Source organism: Blennius ocellaris (assembly GCF_963422515.1).
Source record: "Blennius ocellaris genome assembly, chromosome: 1".
In the NCBI taxonomy this organism is placed as follows: domain Eukaryota; kingdom Metazoa; phylum Chordata; class Actinopteri; order Blenniiformes; family Blenniidae; genus Blennius; species Blennius ocellaris.
Window position 1 is genome coordinate 25,666,850 of NC_137650.1, and position 22,371 is coordinate 25,689,220.

The 22,371-nt window shown below is 40.8% G+C and overlaps 2 protein-coding genes across 4 annotated transcripts in view; both read left to right on the top strand.

The window, feature by feature from the left end:
* Window positions 1-4,048, top strand: part of fam189a1 (family with sequence similarity 189 member A1) — a gene marked incomplete at both ends in the record, with an annotated part of 108,734 nt that extends 104,686 nt beyond the window's left edge. Inside the window, 3 exons of the mRNA XM_080507765.1 lie at window positions 164-235; window positions 1,682-2,004; window positions 3,845-4,048. Of these exons, the coding sequence (XP_080363891.1) occupies window positions 164-235; window positions 1,682-2,004; window positions 3,845-4,048 (599 nt within the window). The remainder of the gene's footprint in view (window positions 1-163; window positions 236-1,681; window positions 2,005-3,844) is intronic.
* Window positions 4,049-6,342: 2,294 nt separating this feature from the next.
* Window positions 6,343-21,584, top strand: golm2 (golgi membrane protein 2). Of its 3 annotated transcripts, XR_013936739.1 has the most exons (11): window positions 6,343-7,316; window positions 12,813-12,867; window positions 13,006-13,108; window positions 13,221-13,311; window positions 13,636-13,762; window positions 13,870-13,953; window positions 15,053-15,337; window positions 16,457-16,594; window positions 18,573-18,740; window positions 18,847-18,970; window positions 20,504-20,549. XR_013936739.1 is itself a non-coding variant. In XM_080501006.1 (10 exons), exons 1-10 carry the CDS (start codon window positions 6,990-6,992, stop codon window positions 20,578-20,580), a joined length of 1,455 nt encoding a protein of 484 aa, XP_080357132.1. In that variant the 5' UTR covers window positions 6,343-6,989; the 3' UTR covers window positions 20,581-21,584. The 3 variants fall into 3 exon arrangements, 2 of the variants coding, with proteins under 2 accessions (XP_080357132.1, XP_080357133.1); XM_080501006.1 differs by lacking the exon at window positions 18,847-18,970 and having other exon boundaries at window positions 20,504-21,584; XM_080501007.1 differs by lacking the exons at window positions 18,573-18,740; window positions 18,847-18,970 and having other exon boundaries at window positions 20,504-21,584.
* Window positions 21,585-22,371: the final 787 nt, after the last annotated feature.

Here is a 22,371-nt window from a genome sequence, read left to right on the forward strand (position 1 = left end):
AAAAATCGGAAATGGGAACTGTTTTCTGATCTATTATTCATCAAACATAAATTCATATTCGTATATTATTTTATTGCAAGAAATGTATGGATTACTAAACAATCTCAGCCTCTGTCTGTCTGTCCGTTTTGTCCATACTCAGTATTTTTGTTCCATTTTACAGGAGAAAATTGTGGCTCTGCCTCAGCAAATAACCCAACTGCTGAAGATTCAACTCATACATCACCAGAACAGGGTACGGTCATATACTGCTGAATAATTATCAATGTATCTCAGTTAATTCCACTTTAATGTAAACTTTGTAATACACTTTTAAACACAGACTAAACCTATTTTAAATCCATTCTGACTGAATTGAATCTTCTTTTTGTCATCATTGGCTATTCATTGCCTTATGTATTATTTCATGTCCTGTATTTATTGGCTATCATAGCTTCCATTGCCATGCATATATATTTCTTGACACTGAACTTTGAAATAGTTAAATCTTTAATTTTTGTATCGTTTCTAACATCATAATGTTTAATACAAATGCTTTAACATTTTAAAAGTGCAAATTTTAGGTTGCTTGTTTTTTGTGAAGTTGGGTTTTTGTTTAAAACGGATGATGTAAGAAATTGAAAATACTGTATGTGATCAATTCAGTTGTCTGTACTGAACTGAACGCTTTGACACAACATGGCAGGGGAGGTGCATTTGTGATACGTTTATGGTCTGTCTGCTGCTATGGTGCAGAAAAGCTGAGTTAGCTCATTTCATGATAATGATTTACTTCACAATAGTTGTTACTTTAATTATGGTGGACCTTCTAACAACATAATTCACACAACTTTGTTCAACAATAGATAAAGTACTGGATACAATTGTTGGGAAATAAGGATCATCTACATTCTCATGTGCTGGCACACAACATTCAGATTGTATTGTCTTAAATTCAACCTGAAAGACACAGTTTCAAACCAGATCCACCATTATGGCTACCTGCTTCATAACAGCCTGTAATGCACTGTGCACCCTGACACCTTTCTATGGGAACCACATTAAGTTGTGCAGCAATTTGAGCTACAGGAGCTAATCTGTTGGATCAGACCACCCAGCTTTCATTCCCTTAATGCTTCAGTGAACCTTGGCCGCCCATGAACCTCTCACCAGTTCACCACTTTTCCTTCCCTAGAAAAGGTTTTATAAATACTGACCATTGCAGAATGAGAACACCCCCAAAAGCTATTCATTTTGAGATGGTCTGACTTAGTCATCCCTACTTGGCATGTGCGAAAGTCACTAAAATTCTGACACTTTCGAATTGTTCCTACTTTGAACATATTAACTATTGGGAATATTTAATATATCTCACCTACTAACAGATGGTATGTTAAAGAGAGAGGATATGTCACTGACTTAATTTATAAGTGGTCATAATGTAATGGCTTATTGGTTTATCATTGAGAAAATGGCATGTATTGTTGCTGGGTCATAAAATTATTGAAGGCAAATTAACCCTTCTAAAGTGTATTGACTATATGTATAATAATACAAATCTATTGCTGAAAAGCTATGTTCTTTATATAATGGAACATTTATCATTAAGTTAAGCACAAGGTCTGTTGGCTTTAGCCTTTATTTCAAGAACTATATTTGATTTAACGTGTTTTGATCATTTTATGTCCTGTTTTATCCCCAGAGCCAAGAGATCATTCGGCTGAGGTGGTCGGGGCCAAACCGAGTCATATATGCTTCAGAAAGCAGCAAAAGGAAGGCAGGAAAGTCGACATCCACCTGAAACCTCGATCTCTGAACATGCACTCCTCCAGCGAACGCCCACACTCCCTGGCTGACCTTAAGATGTACAAAGACACCAAAATATTAGTGGCTAAGTTCCTGGAGCACTCGAGCTGCAGCCTACCTCCTGAAGTTCAGCAGGTTGTCAACAACATCAAGTGTGTCATTAAATCAGATGAGAAACACATGGAGGAGGCCATCTTCAGCGCCAACGTCATAGATCAGGTAAATGGATTAGGTGCAATAGGCCGTGACAGCTCAGTGACATCTAGAAAACCGTGGGCCCTTTTATTCCTTGTGCTGATGGTTATTGGTGAGCAATGATCACATTAAGCAAAAGGTCAGTTGCACCTGAGAAGCCCTGTGAGACTGTGATGCTTGTTGCTCACCAGAAAGCAAAAGATAGGATGAAAAAGGCAGCTACACATCCTCATTTGTCATTGACAGAAATGAGTTCCACTCTCTCCAAAAATAATATTCACTACCACACGTGACCTTGAGGGGAGAGATAGCCCAACCACAGGAGAGCGAAACACTTCATTTTCAGCGTTGTCTGAACAAATATGCTTATTATTTTGTAAACTAACCATGTATTGGTGTAGGTGCCACAAATACACAGGTTGCTTATAAAAACAAATTGTGTTTTTTTTTTTTAAGTATCTACCGATCAAATGTTTCAGAGAGCAATTTGAACAAATGCAAACCCCCACAGGCATGCGTTTCCTGGACACACCAAATTACTTACACCCAAAAATGAATGTTGCTTTGTACCTGTAATTTCTTCAATGAATGTCCTGGGTGGAGTGTATCCATCCATGATTTTCTCAGGTTTTGCAGCACACATCATAAATGTCTCTTTCATGTATTTATGCAGTGTGTGAGAAATGTGGTTACCATCCATTTTTTACATACTGGGCTGAAAGAGGGTCCATACCAGACTGAATGACTTTGCAAAGTTAAACGACTACAAAACAACCTGTAATTTTCTCAAAAAAATAATAACTTGCACTGTTTGGTAAGAGTAACAGAACAATCAACTCAGAGATCCGTTGATGTTCAGACATGCAGCAGGAAAAGCTTTAACCTTACTGCTGGCAAACCAAGATGTACTGAGTGTACCATGCAAGATGAAGGCTGCAAAATGTCACTGTTAAAGGACACGGTTTTGGAAATTTAATTGCATTTTGCACCAAAAAGCCTCACTAAAAATGGCTTTATGTTGAATATTTTGTCAGCATGATCCCATGATACATCTTTACACTAAAACGAGGAGACATTTATAGTTTTCCAACAAATTGTATTAAGGGTTGTTATGCTATGATTCACCATCTCATTCAAGATCACATTGACCTGTATTGACAACACAGCTCTTGACTGCTTCAAGTAGAGGATGAAGACACGCTTACTGATCATTGATTTGCAAAATTATTCCAGTGAAGTCAAATGCTGACAGACACACCCAATTTCAGCAAGATGTGAACAAAGGGTCCTTCAAAATAGAAGCAGTCTCCAAGGGCTGCTGCAGAATCCGGTGGGCTGATTTTAACAACCACTCAGAGCTGGCAAACCCTTGAACCTACATGCACGTTCACAATCAGCACTTTAAGCCATTTTAATATAAGATGAAATAATCGGTGGTAATAAATAGTTCTTTTTTTCTTTACATATTGCAATAAAAAGTCACAGTACACCCTTACATTTCTTTAATGACATCAGATCATCAGCCTAAAGCAGATGAGAATATAACTGAAATGTATGTCAGTAGTAGTGTAATATAAATTGATTGTGATGAATAATTCAATTATCTATGAATATATGGCATACGTACAAAAGATCTCATGTAATATCAATATTTTTTTGCAATGTGATGTGTTTAATTTAATTGTGATCGGTATTTCAGCTCGGCGAAATCTCTACGGGCAAATTTAATTAAAAATGATTGTTTCTTTTGCTGCTGCGATGTGTGAAGACTTGTATTGACTCAAACTGTTTCACATAACTGATATGCAGAGAATGAATCCTTGGCGGCATGTTTGTCTGATTCCTTGTGACTTTGTGCCGCCAGGTGATGACCCAGCGCATCATCGGCAGTCCCAGGAAGCGCTGCCACGAGGATCTTCACCTTCAGAGCTGCGGCGCTTTGAGCTCATCTCCCTCCCCTTCCCTGCGCCGTCCAAAACACCTGCCGCAAACAACCAGCGCAACCCCCAACCCATTGGATTCCCCCACCACTGAACAAAGCCTTGATTGCAGGGAAACTATTCTCTGACCCTTCTCCCCGTAGTGACTAGTGTTGAAACTCTGAGAGCATTTCAGGGTGACGATGTTGCAGACATGCTGTCCTGAGCAGCTGACGTCCGCAGAGTACTTAATGACTCTTCAGGCTTTGGTGAGATCATTCGTTCTTTGCACAGTGTGACTGCAGGACAGAGCAACTGAAATGCTGTCGTACTGTATCTCCTAGTGCCCTGTGAGACCGTGCCAAGTCATCAGCAGAAATGGTAGCAAACTCAGACTGAGCCTGCCAGTGTCTGTAGTGGCTTCTTTCTCATCAGAAAAACAAAAGAATGTTTCTCCCTCAGGGGATCTTTTCTACCGAGTTTCATCTCTTAAAAACAACAAAAAGAAACAGACACACAGTTGGTAAGTTTGGATCTGTGACCGAAAGACAAGGGAGATTGTGTCATCAGTATTCCTCTTGTCCTCATATAAAACAGAGAAAAATATGTTTGTATTAAAACTGTGAACTGACTGGGCATTACTCGCCATTTGTTTGCAGACTTTGTGGAATTGTTGCTGATAGGGTGGTGAATATTTTGTGGTTCAAGAACATCACAGATGTGGATTATTTAACTTACCTCATTGTGTTACAATTCTTATCAGTGTTATAATAAAATATGCATTTGTATATGGTGGTCTGTGTTTCTAAATGTCACTGTACTACGAGGTGGGAGAGAAAAACAACATGGCAAAAAAGTTTGTCATCACTGTTAAATCCATTCTATCATTCATCTTCTATATTACAGGGATTTATTACCTCTTAAGGATCATCAATTATGTTATGATTTTATCAATACAGGACATCAGTAACATTTGGTTTGGACAATCATTGAAACCAAACCAGACTAGTTTACAATGACAGTGACGTATTTGTCAAACATCTTGTGCCGAGTGCTTCACACCAAGGAAAAACTACATGACATGATAAACTTCCAGTTGTTGTCTGTCCTTGGGCTTCAAATAGACATTACAAAGTAACAGTTTGCTGTGTAGATGTTGTTTTGACAAAGTAAGTACAAGGTAAAAGTACAGTATGAATGTTATCCATCTTTATATTGTGGTACTCAATATTCTCTTCATTTGAAAAGCCAGCCAATATATTTAGGTGGAGGCAGCAAATGAATAATATAACAATATTTTTCAGCATAATGTTATAAATCCTTTTAATAACTTCACATCTTCGGAAAATATTGATTATAGTTCTACATTTAAATTTGTTTCAGGGTTTATGTCATTTATCCCCCTCAAAAATGTATATATTTTACAAAATAAATATGAGGGGGTTGTTTTGGTAATTATAAAGTCTTGGCTGTCAAAGATAAGCAACAAAAGTAATTTGTTTGCATCAGTATATTTTATGTAGTTGCAAACGCTCTTTTATAATTAGCAAAATACATAAAAACTGCACTTGAATCATCTTATATCAATATTTTTTCCTCATAAATCACTTTACTACCTTAAAATCTTGAAACTGTCATTAATTTTCAGGATGTTATCCCATTTGAATGCCAGTTATGTATAAGACATTTTGGTTATTTATTCCCCTTAAAAACATATAAAAAAATAAATACTTTTCAAGACTTTAATATTGAACTGAATACTTTTATTTCCACTATATGCCACATATAATAAAATTCCAGGTGCAGTCTGGTTTATGCATCAATATAAAGTGTAAAAAAGTAGACAAATTGCACATTTAAAAGAAATTATAAGCTAATATGAAAGAGTGATGGAGCATGTGATGGAGGTATTAAAACACCAAGACCATTTAATTATCTTATAGCATGAGGATGAGGCTTTAGTGGTGTGTTTGTAAAAAATAAGCAAAACTGAGAAAGGCATATGGGTTCAATTGCAAATAAGGTGTCTGGATTTAGGGCTCTTGTTATTTATACTATAAAGTCGTCTTCCAGTCAGCAGTGTGCTTCCGGGCCTTGAGTGTAGCTTTTATTTAGTCTATCAAATTGTCACTTTTTTTACGCAAATCTGTTGGTATTTATAGCTCTTACTTAATGTAACTGTTCAAATCGAGTCGCTCATATATGCACAGTCTCCAAACTCCCCCACCCGGGTCAAAACTTAGCAGAAACTGGGTGCCACGCTGACACTTTATTTTGAAGTTCCGGATCAAGGACCGGAAGTGGCACTGCGTCTTAAGTGGGAAACTTCAGCGGCGCACAGATGATGTCTGCTGGCACCTCATCGTGGTCAGCGTGACACCGAGCCTGTGTCCGCGGCGTTTTCAGGGGTGGGTGGGGGGGGGGACGTTTCTGATCTGTCGCCTCGCAGACTGAACGCCCCTTCGTCCTCCGAGACGGCGGGTTTTCCTCCCGACAGCGGCCCGACGATGGCGCCCGATCTGCGGCTGCGGGGCTACGGCGTGCCGCGGTTAGCTGGACGTTGATCCGGTGCTAACGCGAAACGTCAGGTCTGGATAGACGGATCACCTCGGCTTTTGTGGCGTCCCCGGAAGGAGCCGCACACTGCCAGCGTGTGTGGTCCTGCTTCGGATTGTTTCCCGGAGAACAAAAGCGGCAGAGTGCAGCCAGCGGTTGCGCCACGGAGCCGCCGTAGCTGGAGCCGCTGTCCACGTCTCGCGCGTGTAACAGCTGAGCTAGGCCACGTCCCTGCGGGCGGATTCACCTCCTCACATTGGACGGATCGCAGGGAAGATGCCCAGTGTGCGGAAGGAGGAAGGCGAGTGAAGATCTGCCCGTGGAGATGTGAAGCTCCTGTGCCATTCATGACTCCCGTGTGTGCGTGCGTGTGTGTTGGATTTTTATTTTCTGAACAGTTGCCGCATACACACGGCATGTCACGTAGACGGATGAGTTTCGCACCGGGAGAATATTCTGCTTGAATACTCAGCCGGAACTATTTTGTTTTTTTTGTTTTTTTCTTCTTCTTTTTTTTTTTTTCTTTAAATTGAAATGGTGGGGTTTGGCGCAAACCGACGTGGAGGCCGCCTCCCGTCCTTCATCCTCATCTTCCTGACGGTGATCATCGCCATCCTGTCGTTCAACTACTGGACGGTGTCCAACAAGCACGGCCGCTTGCTGGACGAGCTGGCCGAGGTGCAGACGCAGGTGAAGCGGACGGACGCGGCGCGCAGCCGCCTGGAGAAGCGCAACTCGGAGCTGATGGTGCAGGTGGACACGCACAGGAAGCAGATGGACCTGAAGGACCAGGACTACAACGTCCTGGAAGTCAAGCTCCAGACCCGGGACGCGCTCATCAAGAAGTGCTCGGATGAAAAGGTATTATTTATTTATTTATTTGTTTGTTTGTTTAGTGTCACTACCGCTTCCTGAAGTCTTAACACTTGGAGAAAAGCACCGAGGTTACAAGTCATGTCTCACCTTTTAACAAGTAAGCCAGGCCTGGTGCAGCACTTTGGCAGCAACAGATGGAAGAGTCCCATTAACTTTAGCGGTGTATAGTGGAGCACGACTGACTTTGTGGAGTGTTTAATCTTTGGGTGTGTTCTCTTCAGAGCAAACAGTAACAAGGATATGACTCCCAAGGTTTACGGCAAACATTAGGGAGTAACGTCAAGAAAAGTTAAATTGGATATTTCATTTCAAGCGAGTCTTTTTTAAACCAGGCCAATCTGCCAAAGGTGGTCATCCAACTTCATCAAGTTAGGCTTTCCCTGCGCTTTTTTAATGATCAACTACAAAAACCAGAAGTTTTTAATTTTTTTAATTTTCTGTATAATCATCTGGCCCAGAAAGCAGCAGAGCCTGACTGTACATGTGACACCCAGCCCGCTAATTGCCCTCTGTTTCAAATACTTACCTTATTTTTGCAACCTGGTTTGACTACATTCTTGAACTATTACCCGGCGGTGCTTTTGTCTTAACGAATCTATTGAATGACTTGACTTTTCTTGACTAACTTCAGATCCTCCCTTCCTCATCGCAAAGCTCTGGTGTTGATCCAATATGTGATCATCTTCAAGTGAGACCTCCTGTGATTTGTTTTTATAGCCAATCCACATCAAACTAATTAGAAATAGCGGATCGTTTTATTTAAACAATTGAAGTTTGTGTCTTTGTCATTTTCATGAGGTGATTCTTTCAGGTTTGGTCAATCATCACGTAAATGTGATCCTCAGTATTGATATTTCCTAGTCACAGCTTCCTACTCTGTCTCGTTACAGTCTTTTCATTACAGTGCTGCAATATCTTCACTGAACCTGAGGTTCAGTTTTATCTCTATCCACTTTATAAAAGACCAGGACACGGATTTGCCTTGAGTAGTCTGGTATGAAGTGGCAGATGACACATGTAGCCTCTTCTCTAGCAGAAATTCATTCATCCACGGTATCACCCGCTTCACCACTTCTTTCTAAAGAAAAATTAGAACTTCGGGGGGGTTTTTGGTTTTTTTTTTCAGGCACTTTGTTTTTGCTGGTTTGGAAAAGAGTATGTGATGACATTATCTCACAGAGCCACTGCCTGCAGACACTTGAGCGTGTATGTGGGGGTATATTATAGATAATGGTGTTTGGAGTGCATTTATAAGAGCATTCATTAAAGAGGTGTGGGCTTCTGGATGATCCTAAAGAACACATAATAAAACAGATTTACTAAATATTACTCTTTTTCAATGTGGGTTATTTTTTTTTACACGGGAGTCTTTTGTTTGATAGTCTAAAATGCCATATTTCCAAACATGACTCCAAACTGTCTCTCAGCACTTAATAGGTTGAATTACAACGATACATGTGTCCTTAATGGAAAGTAAATTGCACTCAGCTTCCTTTAGTTGCATTCGATCTTCCACTGATTCATTTTATCAGCACATTTTTCCACAGTTGTGAGGATTTATGTATTCTCTGCGAGCGGCACATCAATATGCTCCACAGGGCAGTTCCCACATCTTGTCCTGTGCAGTGGGCCCGGCCAGTTTTTCTCTGGCGTTTTCTGTGCCAGCACCCTCTGAACTTTGCTGCGAGTCCCGCTGCCCTGGGAGACGTTTAAACGACACACGGGGGGGGGGGGGGGGGGGGGGGGGGGGGGACACGGCGACTTTTTCTCCAATTTGCATTTAACCTGGCGTTCCCATTTTGAACAATTGTATAACTTGTGTTTATGCTGTGTGGCGTGCCATTGCATTGGAGGCCGTGTTTATTCAGGTTCAACCAGATGCAGAGGATGACTGTCCTTTATTGTGACTCTGCTAACTCGTTCTGGTATCAAATCTGTGTTTCACAAATGAGACGTCAGACTAGGGTGAATGTCATGAGCGTCATGCTTTGCTCAACAATTGCTGATTAGCTTTCTGTAGCCGCAACACGGTCTTCTGGGCTTCTTGGGTGACGCTAGTGATGATTGCATGTTGAAAAATAACGTTCCTCTGGGAACGCGGTTCAAAAGCCACTTCCAGTTTCAACTAATTTCAGTGGGTCCGGGATGAGAAATGGACAACATAACAAACGTTTTCCTTTCGTTTGGTGCTCGGTAAAACTTTTGAGTGCATCCACAAAATGTCAACAAAATCTCAATTTAAGAAAAGTTTAAAATTTGCCCCGTCTGTGTCTATCTTCACACAGAAAAATCCTGTTAAAACGCAGGATTTCTGCAGCCATTGGCCTGTTTTCACAAACATGGATGGATGCTAATGAAAAGCCCCTTATTTTACAGTGTTTCAACAATTTCACATGGGTGTCAGAGATCCAACAGCATTGTATTCAAGGTGTATCGTTCCAAATCCAGCAGGTCCAAAAGTCCCTCGAGTGAGCTCTGCTGACAACAGGCTGTTTCCTTGTCTGTACCTTTAAATGCTAATGGACCATGTCTGCTTTCCGGTAGCGTTTGTGAGGAGAAAAAAAATGGCGCCCGCTTGTAAATTTTAGAGGGCAGAGGTCGTCTACCTGTTGGAGGGTCAAAGGGAGTATCTACTATCAGAGCGAGGGAAATATCTCTGATTCGCCACAAATTCGCTGAAAGGTCAAGAAAGCAAGTGAGCAAGATGAGACTGGACTGCACTTCTGGGGCCTCATACACAAGCTATGGGGGCATAAATTAAAGTTAAAACCATTGTAATTTTGCATAGTATGGGACCTTTAGTTAATAAGTATGCGAGCTCGATGTTATTCATGTCTTTCAGTAAATAATGCAGTCCCTTGTGGACAACTCAGGAACAGCAGTAACAAATATTAAAGGGGACCATAAAACTCTGGAGCTGCTGTGTCAGCACAAGTCCGCTTCGATGATAGAATGTTTGCTCCTCCGAATGCGGGTTTTATCGTTCCATATCTCTGCAAGTGCCACGGAGATATTATCACTCACAATGCTTCTACACATTCCATTCATTGGTTAAGGTCAATTTACAAAATTATAGCCACAATAACAACGTATAGCCAATATGCAGTTAATGCCTTTTCGGTTTTTATCAACACTTTACAATTTCATCCTGTTGCATGTTTGACACCAGTGTGGTGAAGCATTCAAATACACAGAATACTCACAGGCTGAGTGCACATGCTCAGCTCACAAAGAAGATTAAACCCAGACGGCACTACCAAAGAATGAGATACTAATCACTACTAAAGGGGGACATTTTCCAATGATTTCCATTGTGAGCAGACCTTCTCTGACAGTTGCATGCCGTGTTTCTGTGTTTGGCAGCCACGTCGCATCGCATTAAAAACAACATACCAAAACTAGTTTTCATGTGTTTCATCTTCTTCAAACGAACACGGACCATATTTTAACCTGCTCCAATACTCATTAAAAAAAACCTCTATTCATTATTTATTCTGTTTTTGTTTATTGTTTTTTCCAAAGTAGTGTCTCTTGTTTTTTTTAGGTTTGTCAGTTTATCTCTCCCCACAGTAGCACACCTTTCAAGAAATTCAAATTTGTGAGAAGTAATGAATTTAGATTTCTATTTTCATCTTGTTAAAGTGAATTTAGATGTTAAAATGTGGAAATAAGAGTACGACATGCTTCCTGGCGTCATGTTTTTTGTGCTTTATTTCGGGTAGGTCAGTCAGTTTTTGTACATTTGAGAGTTAAAAGTGGATGTTGAATAGTTGTTTCTCCCATTTCTTCCTTTGCCAGCAGCCCAGTACTGTTTAGCTGCCACAGCGGTACGTGTTACAGTCTGCCGGCTGCAGTGCAGACAAAACTGACAGTTGCTCAAACATCAGCCACACTGCACGCTTTCTTATACACAAGGTGCAGGAATAACCCCTGCAGTATGCTGACAGCGTACCTCTCCATGTCGTCGGTAAACAGTCCTGGCCGCGTTGCAGGAGATCCCGTTTCAGCAGGCGGCGCAGGGAGAGCATTACCCGCCTCTGAGGGTGGAACAGGATAAAACCGTAATCTTGACAGCAGTTGACAGTGATGCTGCATTTCCCGGCCGCTCTTACAGCACCGGCTTCTGGCTCACCGACGTCACAACTCCTACAAAAACCAGACTCCATACATGACGTTTAGGAAGAAGGAAAGGCACCATTATTGTTATTATAGAGACTGTTTGTGACTCTTTTTTTCTCTTTTGTGGATCAACTTTATTTTTTTCCTGAAGTGAAACTTTTTGGTTCAAATAGACTTCCATACATTTTCTATCTTGCCATTTATAACTCTGGGTCCTAGTAGTTCTGTTTGGACAAAATCGAAAGTACCTGGAGAAAACTCACACACACTGGGGAAAACCTGCAACCTGCAATCCTCCTACAGCACCATGTTTATGTAATGGATGTCGAATGAACTGATGAAATAATTTACTTTTCAATTGCAGTATGTTCTAACATTTTAAGATGAATCCGTCTGGGCAGTTTTTTTTCCCCCATGTTTTATATAAACATGGCTAAATGCACTTAATATTGTGTGTATGAATCCTGTTATTCAATTTTGGGCGCACAGTGTTTGTTTAGCAGATCTATTGGTATTTTTAGACAAACATTCATCTGGCTTGTAACATGTTGACTCATATCTCATATCAAAATTAATGAGATAACTTTAATCCTCTCAATAACCGCTGCTTGAATGCAGGGGATTAGCCTTTGACTTTGTAGCAGCCATATAAAATATCCAGTAAGTGATTATCAATGATTTTGAAAGTGTAAAGTCTTCGTCCTCCCTACTTCCATCTGCTTGCTTGCTCGTTCTTAGATGTTTCATGAAAACATTAAAAAAAAAGGGGGAAGCCTCATCTGAGGGTATAAAGCGAGAGTTTTCGTGCTCATTAGGAGGAGCCTACCTAAGATCAGCTATGATCAAACACTGAATGAAATGAAATGTACTGTATATTGGTGTTTTCTGTGAGCGACAAAGTTTTTTTTTTTTTACAACTTTGAAAGTATTTACATGGTTGATACGAATATCAACAAGACTATTCCTGATTTCAGTCTGCCGTGGGCCTTTCTGGGTGGAGTTTGCATGTTCTTCCTGTGCATGAGTGGCTTTTCTTGTATTGTGTCCTTCACCGTTAGTCTGCAGGAATCCGCTTTAGCTCTTTGATCCTGAACTGAATAAAACTGTATTGGAGATCAATGAAGAGCACAGCAAATGCAGCAGGTTCAAGTCTGACTGCAGGCCACCTATTTCTTTTTATGCAGTGCAGAAAAAGAAAAACCAGATCGACCTGCGTCCTTGTTTTAGAACCTGTTGAACAGCTCAGTTTAGTTTTTAAGTGTAGCGACCTAACTTTTAAGTTCATCTGTGTTAAAGGACATATAGATCTCGCTTGTCTACTTTAAATGCATTTCTGGGTGTGTGTTTTTCCTCTCATTGCAGATAAAGCTGCAGGGTGATGTCACAGCTCAAATGACAGAAATACAGAGGCTGAAAGGTAAAACATAATCCTTCATGACCAGCAGAGGGCACCGTCAAAATACACTGCCTTTATCAAAATGCCTGCTGCTATGGTTTTTACAGTAGAGGCCATGATCATCTCCTTCTATTGCGTTTTCTGTGTTTCGACTAACAGAGCAGCTCAAAGACCTGAAGCAGGAGTTCCTGAAGCAGGAGGAGCAGATTAGAGAAGTGAAGAAAAATGGCACCACTTTGGAAAGAAAACTGGAATATGAGAGGTATGATAAGTTTGTGTGCCAGTGATGATTGTGCACCTCTGGAACGTCACAGAATATCTCAATGCCTTTCACAACAGTGTTGTGAACTCACTGTGAATATGTGTCACTTAAGTTTACAGTGCGGGCGCCAAATTGCACAACTTAAAGACGAGTATGAAGAAACAAAAAAGAACCTGGAGGCAGAAGTATCTAAACTGAGACAGGTGAGTGTGGATTAATCTGGACTAACAGGGTGGGGATCATTCTTCCAACTGTTTTTTTCTAAGTTGACACTGAGTGTGACAACAGGTCTTTGGGTGCACGCTGTATTTTTTCTTTTTTCTTTTTTTTTTCTTTTCAGCACTTGTAGTATTTAGTAATCATTTTGGAGTTCCAACACTGATGTATCGAGAACAACCACCAACAAAATCAATTAAACTCTTACTCATTTCTGTACCATTTGCATCCAGTTGAAGCCATTTAGTTTAGGGCTGTCCTGTATTTTCCAAGTGTGCCTTTCTCTCATTCGCCTTTTGTGATCCCTTCAGAGTTTATTGGAAGGCCAAAAGGGCGTAGTAGCAGCTGGACGAGCGGAAGGACAGCCCGGTGGCGAGGTGGCTGGAGAGCGCCACACTGTGGCCACTCACGGACACGACAGGCAGTCGGACCTCAAAGGTACAGGGGCGTGGCCACCTGCTCACAGACCCGACGTTCAGTTGTTCGCATACGTTCTTTATTATTTATTCAGAAGTCCGAAATGCTTTTCACCGGTTGTGTTACAGAAGAAATGGGTAAGCCTGGCAGTGACGCTGGCATGCCCGGCATTGAAGACAGCGAGGTGGGGAAAATGGAGGAAGTTCAATTTGGTAAGTAGTAAACCTCAAGTTCACTGATAAAACCTTTATTACTCGAGGTGACAAGTTACAGAGTATCCATACTTCATTACTGTACTTATTTGGATTTCTCAGTTCTCTGTATTTATCACACTACTTTCATTACCTGCATTTGATTACACTTATCTGTCGTTTCTTTCATTGCAATTTTTTTAAGTTTTAGAGTCCTTAAATTGTGAATGCCAAGACTCTAACATGAACTTTTTTTTTTTTTTTTTTTAAGGAGTTCATTGTGGTTTATTTCAAGTTCAGCAAGGACAGTTTAATTTTTAAAATCAAGTTTCTGACTCGGAACTACGATACAACCTAAATGATGACACCTGGGTCATTGCCAATCATTAATCTGCTCTATCCATGCTGACAAACAGTCTTACAATTAGAAAAAGTTAGAATCTGCTCGTGAACACATGCCTCTGGCCCCTGAAAGTAGTATCGTTTCATTTTTTTAATTTTTTAAAATTTTGTGCTGGAGTACATTTCAGAAGTTTTGCTTTTTAATAAAAGTAGAGGAACTGAATCAGTACTCTTACTTTTGCCATTGTTTTATACAAGTAATTGTACTTCTACTTAAGTAAATCATATTTTCTTTCAGTGCCGCTCATTTATTTTATTTTTTTAGTGCTGTCAATATAACAAGCTAAAACAAAATTAGTGGTCGTGCTGTATTCTCACTGTTTTATTTTGTGATTTACAGCATCAAAGGGGTCTTTAATTGGTTGTTTACATGCAGAGAGTTGTGACAACTTTCCTATAATGTAATCAAACTCCTCTAACTAACACAGCAGACTCTTACTGTTCAGTCATGTCGATGCACAAACACAAGTCCTATACGCTTTTGCTGACTTTCAACCTGGCATCTGTACAAAGAAAGTTTCCAGTTAGTCACTATTGATTGTTTTGCTTTAGGTTGACTTTCAGATTGATAAGTATCTCTCACATCCTCCCACTGTGTTTGCTGCTTTGTCAGCAACTGTAAAATAAACTCACCAAAGAGTCAGAAAATCTATGATTCCCTGAAGTTATTCAACAAACTCTGATTTTCAGTGCCTTTGTTTTTTTTTTTTTTTTCCAGCCTTGAAGAAACCAGCCATCACTCAGAAGCATGATGATCCTCCTGATATGGTTGTGGGTGCCGGTGCCGGACCTGGACCAGGACTCGGGGCAGCCGATGGGCCAGTGGGCCAGAGCCCGCTGCTGGACCAGCCGAGACTCCAGCAGGACCGACTCGACGGCCGAGCCGCAGGGCTCGCAGTCCCCGGCATGATCAAACCGGCGGACAAGCCCATAGTGTTCGAAGAAGACAACAAAGTGGGTATCCAGGCAGACGAAGCAGGAGAACAGCAGAAACAGCTTCGAGGTACAGCGTGCACTGCATACTTAAAACTTCTTTAATTATAGTGTCTCTTCAACTGTTAGACATCACAATGGTGTGGCAGGCTTTGTTGAAACATGTTTTAAACTTTCAGTTATCTTTCTTTACATGAATCCTGACTGATGGAAAAGCTGTCTTTGTACATGATTTATTAGTTAGTTTTTTTTCAATTGTTTTCCACACAAAGAGTCGAGACCTTTTTTGCGACGAGCATAATTATACACGGTATAACATGATAACATGCAGGGAAATGTTTAGCGAGCCTCTCTGTGTTTGCCTTCAGGCAGCAGAGAGAACAGGCTGTGGTGGGCGGGGCTCACTGGCAATCTTCCTGGCCTTTAGCCTGCGTCGTTTGTTGTATATGTGCTTCAGATTAAGGAGGGTGATTCTGATGGGAAATATTTATTAATGGTTTATTAGACTGTGCTTGAAGACAGTAGGTTATATTTGAGATTGGTTAAAACTAGTGTCCAACTCAATTCAGTTCAAGCCATCAATTTGATCTCGATGGGACCGGACAAAGAAACCGATATTTCATTATAATAGTCGCAAAAAATGCACAACTCCAAAGTTTTCCCGCATTTTAAATGTATTACGAACAACTTTCCTCAAGGAAACAATCGTGCACTCTTGTTTCTTAAGCCCATACAGGCTTAAACACTTGTCACTTATCAAAGAAAGCTGTTTTTCTGAAGTTCCCGTCATGGGGAAGCCCTTATGTAGAGCTTTTCCAATGGTTTAACAGCCCCCAAACAGCTTTACAACGTTCGTCACATTCACCCATTCACACCTCAGTGCATGCCATCCATTAGGACTGTCAGTGTCTTGCTCAGGGACACCTTGACAAATGGCCAGATGGGGAATGAAACCTGATTGATTGAGAGACAACCCAGTCTACCAACTGATCCGTAGCCGCCCTGCTAATTCTAATTGCAATTTAGCAAGCAGTTAGACAGCTAGTTGAGTAGTAATCTCTCTCAGCTGCGATCGTTGCTGCCATCAGCTGTTCAGTTAACCGTTGCGTTTCACTCCCCTGGGTGGAAAGGCACAGAAGCTTTTGCTCTTGGCTGTCTGGTGCTCATGTTGTGTCCGTTGTCCCGCCAGCTCCTGATAATGTCCTCGGTGACAGCGAACACTTGAAGAGGATCCCTCTTCCCCAGAATCCCGCCCAGGTGCCCAACCCCATCCAGCCTCTCAACGGCAAAGAGCAGGCTCCAGTCGAGCCGGTACACCACCGCCAAAGTGAGTATCTCCACCGCTCTTTGAAAAGTGGCCACCTCGCGTGGATGTGGCGGCTGCGTTTCCATTAACTCAATGATGACCGATTTTTCAAGGATTGGTGGTACAACAACGTAACTGAAAATCACCGCCATTCTTCTGACTGGGTTCCCACGTGGTTTTAATAATGATTATTCAAATCTGAACCCCCCCCCATTCATGTGATTTCAGCAAGCTCTGGAGTTTAATTGATAAACTCTGAACAAAAAGTAAGTGAATTTTGTGTTTGGTACATTTTTTTTCTTCATTACAGCAGTTCTCGGTAATAACTCTTCTGCCATTAGAAAGCTTGATTATGTCATTCTTTTGGAAGGAACATGCATTTATGGGATAAGTAGCAGAGCTGAGTGTGTGCGTCATACCAATTTAAAAATGTTTCATTGACTCAATTGTTACATTTCCACAATGCCATGTCTCATCACCCTTCAGTTCACCAAACAAGCATATAGAAGCTCCGCCCCCCCCCCCCCCCCCCATGGTTTCAACCCACCCACTGAGCTCTGCTGCTCATCCCACAAATGCACGTTGGTTACAATTATGGCAACATTTAAATCAGACATTTACTGATGATGAATGTTGTGACAATAACGAATTAATCTACCCAACATGAATTTCCTTACTTTTTGTGTTCATAAGTAAGTTTTGACAAACGTGGCAGCCAGAAGAAGCATGTGTGCAATTTTCTTTTCCAGCGTCGGTAATATCAAGGCTTTTCCAGCGCTTAAAAAAACCCCCAGTAACTTCAGTGGGAACCCTGTTTTGAGCTGTGTGTGTGTGCGTGAGTGTGTGCGTGTGTGCAATTGCAGCAGGTTGATGCAGAGATGGTAAAAAAAACCCAAGTTGCTGTGGTGCCATCTCTGAGCTAACCGGATTTACCCCCACACTTCAACCTAACCTAACCTGTGTAAATGAGCAGGAGCACTGTCAGGGAGTAGAGAGGAGGAGAAGAGACAAATGACACACACCTGGATCCCGGATGATGCTTCCCTGCTGCCTGGCTCCTGCTCTGCTCTGCTGCCTCTTCTCTTCTCCCGCCGGCTCTTGCTTTTCATATGTTCCTGCCTTTCCTCCCCTCTCGTGGTCCGCAGCGCTCAAACTTCACTTCATTTTGTTTCTCTGTTCATTTTTTGGATACGCTTCTTTGCGTAGTCGTTGTTTTAAAGTGACATATGAGCAACCAACATCCATCAGTTTGTCACTGCGACACACGTCTGGTTCTCACCAGCCTCTAAAGGACTCGGTGTTTCGGTCTCGTCTCGATCAGCAGCGCCATTTCAAATCAAACCCTCACGTGAAAGAGAGACCCACCTAAAAATGTATTTTGGGCATAGATTATTTGTGCAGCATATACATTTTGGGGTGTTTCTTCCCCCTAATTTGCATTTTTGGAAAGTGTTTAAATGGTGGAAGAAATCCAAACTTGTTCAAGCGATAACATGAGTATCTCCTCTCATTCATCTCAAGCTACATTTTCTGCTTTTGTCCTTTGTACGTTTGTGTTACAAACGTTTTGGCAACAGCTCGGGCAATGCAGCACAATGAAAAGTCTGAGTAGATAAAAACATTTCTTACTTTAGTAAATCCAAGAAATCTATGCAAAAACATAGACCTGGATTTACTGCAATGTTTTGGGGTTAGATTTGATTGAACGATAATTTTATAACTAAATCATTGCTTTTCAAACTTTTACCAGTCACTAAATGCTAAAAATCCCACTCCCTCTTTCAGTTTTTTTTTTCTTTTTAAATCTGTCTTTTTTCTTCATTTTTTTTTTGTCTACTCCTCTTCATGTTGAACCAGCCTGTTTCCACCTCATCTTCCTCATCCAGTTCCATCTTCTCATGCAAATCATCTATTCCTTCTGGCGTTCGTTACTTGGTATTTCCCCTCCCTGTCTCCGCTTTCCTCCCTTCCTGATGGGGCCCTTCTCTGCCTCCTGCAGGCCGGTTCTTTGATGAGAACGAGTCCCCAGTAGATCCGCAACACGGCTCTAAGCTGGCGGACTACAATGGGGACGATGGGAACGTGGGTGAGTATGAGGCCGACAAGCAGGCCGAGCTGGCCTACAATGAGGAAGAGGATGGTGATGGTGGGGAGGAAGACGTTCAAGGTGAGCCAGGTCGGGGGACTGGACTGCCTGTCCAGATGTGTATCCACCATTCCTCCCTTGCTCCCGCCCTCCACCCGTCTCTGCTTCTGTTCCCACTCGCTCACAGCACCCCGAGTTTGGTCATCGAAGTGATCAGAACAATTGAATGAATCAACAATCGTGTCAAAAGCTTCCGTCAAAGCAGCACTACTGTGTGTGCAGATCAGGGCAAGTAACTCTCTCAGCTATAGGTAAAGCCTGACCCCCTGAACTTGCGGTACTGTGAGAGGAATCCAGTTGTCATCTTGTATTTTCCATCTCGCCTGTGCTTCTTTTTAGCTAAACCACCTGTCTGTGCCCACCAAACATCTGACCCACATCTAGACCAGTAGATAAATATAGATCAGTGTTCCTCCATGTGTTTGTGTTCTCCTTGAAATATTCAATTGCATGGCTGTCTCTTTTTGATTTTTTTTGTGTGTGTGTGTGACTGCCTTTTGTTGTTGTTGTTGTTCCTGCATAGATTCTGATGTTCACATTGTATACATGTGCTGCCATTCTTCATTTGAAGAAAGCTAATTGTCTTCATCCATCCAGAAAGATGTGATCCTGTCCTGACAGCCCAGTGTTGTTTGTCCTTTTTTTGGTTATTGTGTCCATTACGTCTTTATATGTGTGAGTTTGTGGATGTAAATTCTGTCATTTCTGTATATAAAATCTAGGTTGCTTTTCTTATTGGAAGTGATCAACAGCTGATACGAAAGATAAATGTATAAAAATGTCTCCCACTGAAAAATTGTGCGAAACGTCTTAACGCGTGGGTGTCAAACTCTTCATTGACGGGACCACTATACACAACCACAAATCTAAATGTTTACAAGGTAAAACAAAAGGAATTTTATCATTAAGATAATTCCAGTTTGGCAGAAAGATCTGCAAGTTGGGAAAAGCCTGTGGCCTTCCAGAAACACAAGTTTATGGGGTTTTTTTACACGGTATAATAGTATAATAGTTCTGAGTGAGCTCTTATGACTGTTGATCATTGCAGTCAAGTAAATAAACCTGAAACAGCAATTACTTCTTAGGCTGCACAATAATAGGCGAGCATGCAGTAATCGTAATGACCATGACAATATAATTAGTTTATTTATTGTTTGATTTGTTTTTGACTTATAAGTGGTCACCAGGAGTGAAACTAATGAGACGGTCAATCAATTTACATTTTTTTAATAAAACGCTAAACGCTTTATGTATTCTTTATTGTAGGATATGAATGCACAACGTATGGAAAGATAATTCAGACTTTTGCAATGTGTTAATTTTATCGCTAGCTCTCAGTATTAAGATAAATTGACATATTTTACCATTCGTTCTTATTTTTAAAATGTGATTATCTTTTAGTTTAACTCTATGTGAGATTGGTCATCATTGTACAAGCCAGTTTTGGTCCTCAGTCCATGTGTTTGACCACCCTGAGCTAAAGTAATGTTCAATTGTTGGATTCACACAGGTTTTTAAGCTCAAAATTAGAACTTTTAAGTTGAAGTGTTGGCTTTTTTGCCAGTAAAACTAATGAATATATTTAATTTTTGATTTCCGTGTAATTGGCAAGTCATTAATTTTCTACATTATTCATGTGCACTATAACAGTCTTAAGTAGAAAACTGTGTTATGTGTGTTTGTTGCAGCTGTTTATGCGACAGCCGGTACAAAGGATTTCATTCCAGTAAGGATTAATGTATAAAACGGTGTAATTGACCTTGTTTTCCTTCTTTTTTCCCCAGATGATGACGAACGGGACATGCAGGGCGACCGGGCAGGAGATTATGGGAAAAGACATCAAGGGAACGACGGCCTTTGAATGTGAAGGCTCTAGACTGGAAGACCTTCCTCCACAGTCCGGGACGCTCTCACAAAGTAGTTTGAACATGAGTACGTGTAGGAGATTGTAGGGCGCATCCTCAATCTCACGGACTATTTTGAAGAACAGACATTGCAACTAATGAATTAATTCAGAATAATGTAACATAATACACAGAAGAAGAAAAAAAAAGTCATGGCATTTTCCCGAGCTACTGTTGATTTGCTGATGGTTGTTAGTTATGACAGTAGAGATGTGATACTGTACATTGACTGTTGAGTTTTGTTACTTGATAACTTGCCTCGGTTCATTTTGAAGAGGTCCGAGAGTCTCGTAGACGCTCATCTCAACTTTAAGATCCATTCATGTTTTGTTTTTTTTTATACTTATTTCCACTTTGCTGTAGCTTGATATAAACAAACTCCACCCAAGATGTTTGTAAAAGAGACTAATTTGGCATTCTGCCTTTCTAACATAATTTTGCGACTTTATATTGAGGGATGTCGGGGTTTTTTTTTTTTTTTCCTTTTTCCTTTTTGGTTATGTGCAGGAGTGGGACTATAAATGCCAAGGACGTCTGGCCTATTAAACATTTTTTCTTTCTTTTTCCTCTTGACAGACACTCCAAAGTGCTCCTCTTTCAGTTTTTGTAAACCATGATACCAGTTGCATGCAATTGAAACTTTTTATTAACGAAATCCCACAAAATACAGATGCTTAAGCAATATTTAGAACAATGTTAGGATCCTCCATCATGTGCAGATATTAACCAAGCACACGTGGGACTGACAGACTGTACACATACTTCCATTATCAAGGTCTCTTTTTGTACATAATGTAGTTGAACTGTTACCATTTGTACTGAGGAAATGAGGAATTCTTCACCTTTAGGGAAAATCTGTCAACATGAAATTGGTTCTGTTTGTGCGACCAGGAAAATTGATTTCTCATGGAAAGGCACATTGAATGTAATTTTATTTTATTAAAGGTGATGCTTCATGTCATTTGTCACTTATTATAGTGGTTCACAACAAATACCCATGTGTTTACATGATTGTATCTTTTACTTGGGGGAGATTTAGGCCTTTTTTAATTGGCATATTTTTGTTGTCTTTGTTATAATTTTGTGTCCATTGTCTATTTCTGATTACATTTCTTTGTTCCTTTTTGATTTGCCGACATTTTACTTTTGAAATCAATGTGTCTGTGTTAGATTTGTTTGCACTTGCTCATTTTGCATATTTTTTTGCTTCCTTTTCTGATTTCTTTTATTACTGCGTTTCCCCCTACCTCCTCACTTTCATGTATCTGTCAGAGATGGGCGACTTTGACCAATGTGAAGGCCACAAAAAAAGGCATGTTTTTGTTCTATGAGAGGAAACCAGAATACACAAATGCCAAGACATGCAGAGGTAGAACATGCAAACTCTGAGACAGTGTAGTCACTGTCACTCAACCCCATCACTCCCTGTTGCTCATGTCTGAGCAGTATGATTCATTTTGATGTTCACATCTCTTCAGATTATTTGTGAGTCTCACTCTTTCTGATCACTATAATTTGGTCCTTTGTGGTCAGATTGCATCTCATTGTGCTCTTCATTGGTCCTATAATGATATTTTCTTTGTTTTGATGGTCCACGTGTGCCTTTCTGTGGTACTGTCTCTCTGAAGTCATTGTCTGTCTCGTTTCTGCTTGTTTTGGGAATCCTGTGACTATTTCTGGAAGGTGTGTTCATAGTAAACACCTCCAAATGCCCTCACGGTTCTTTAATGGTCTGACCACCACCTTGA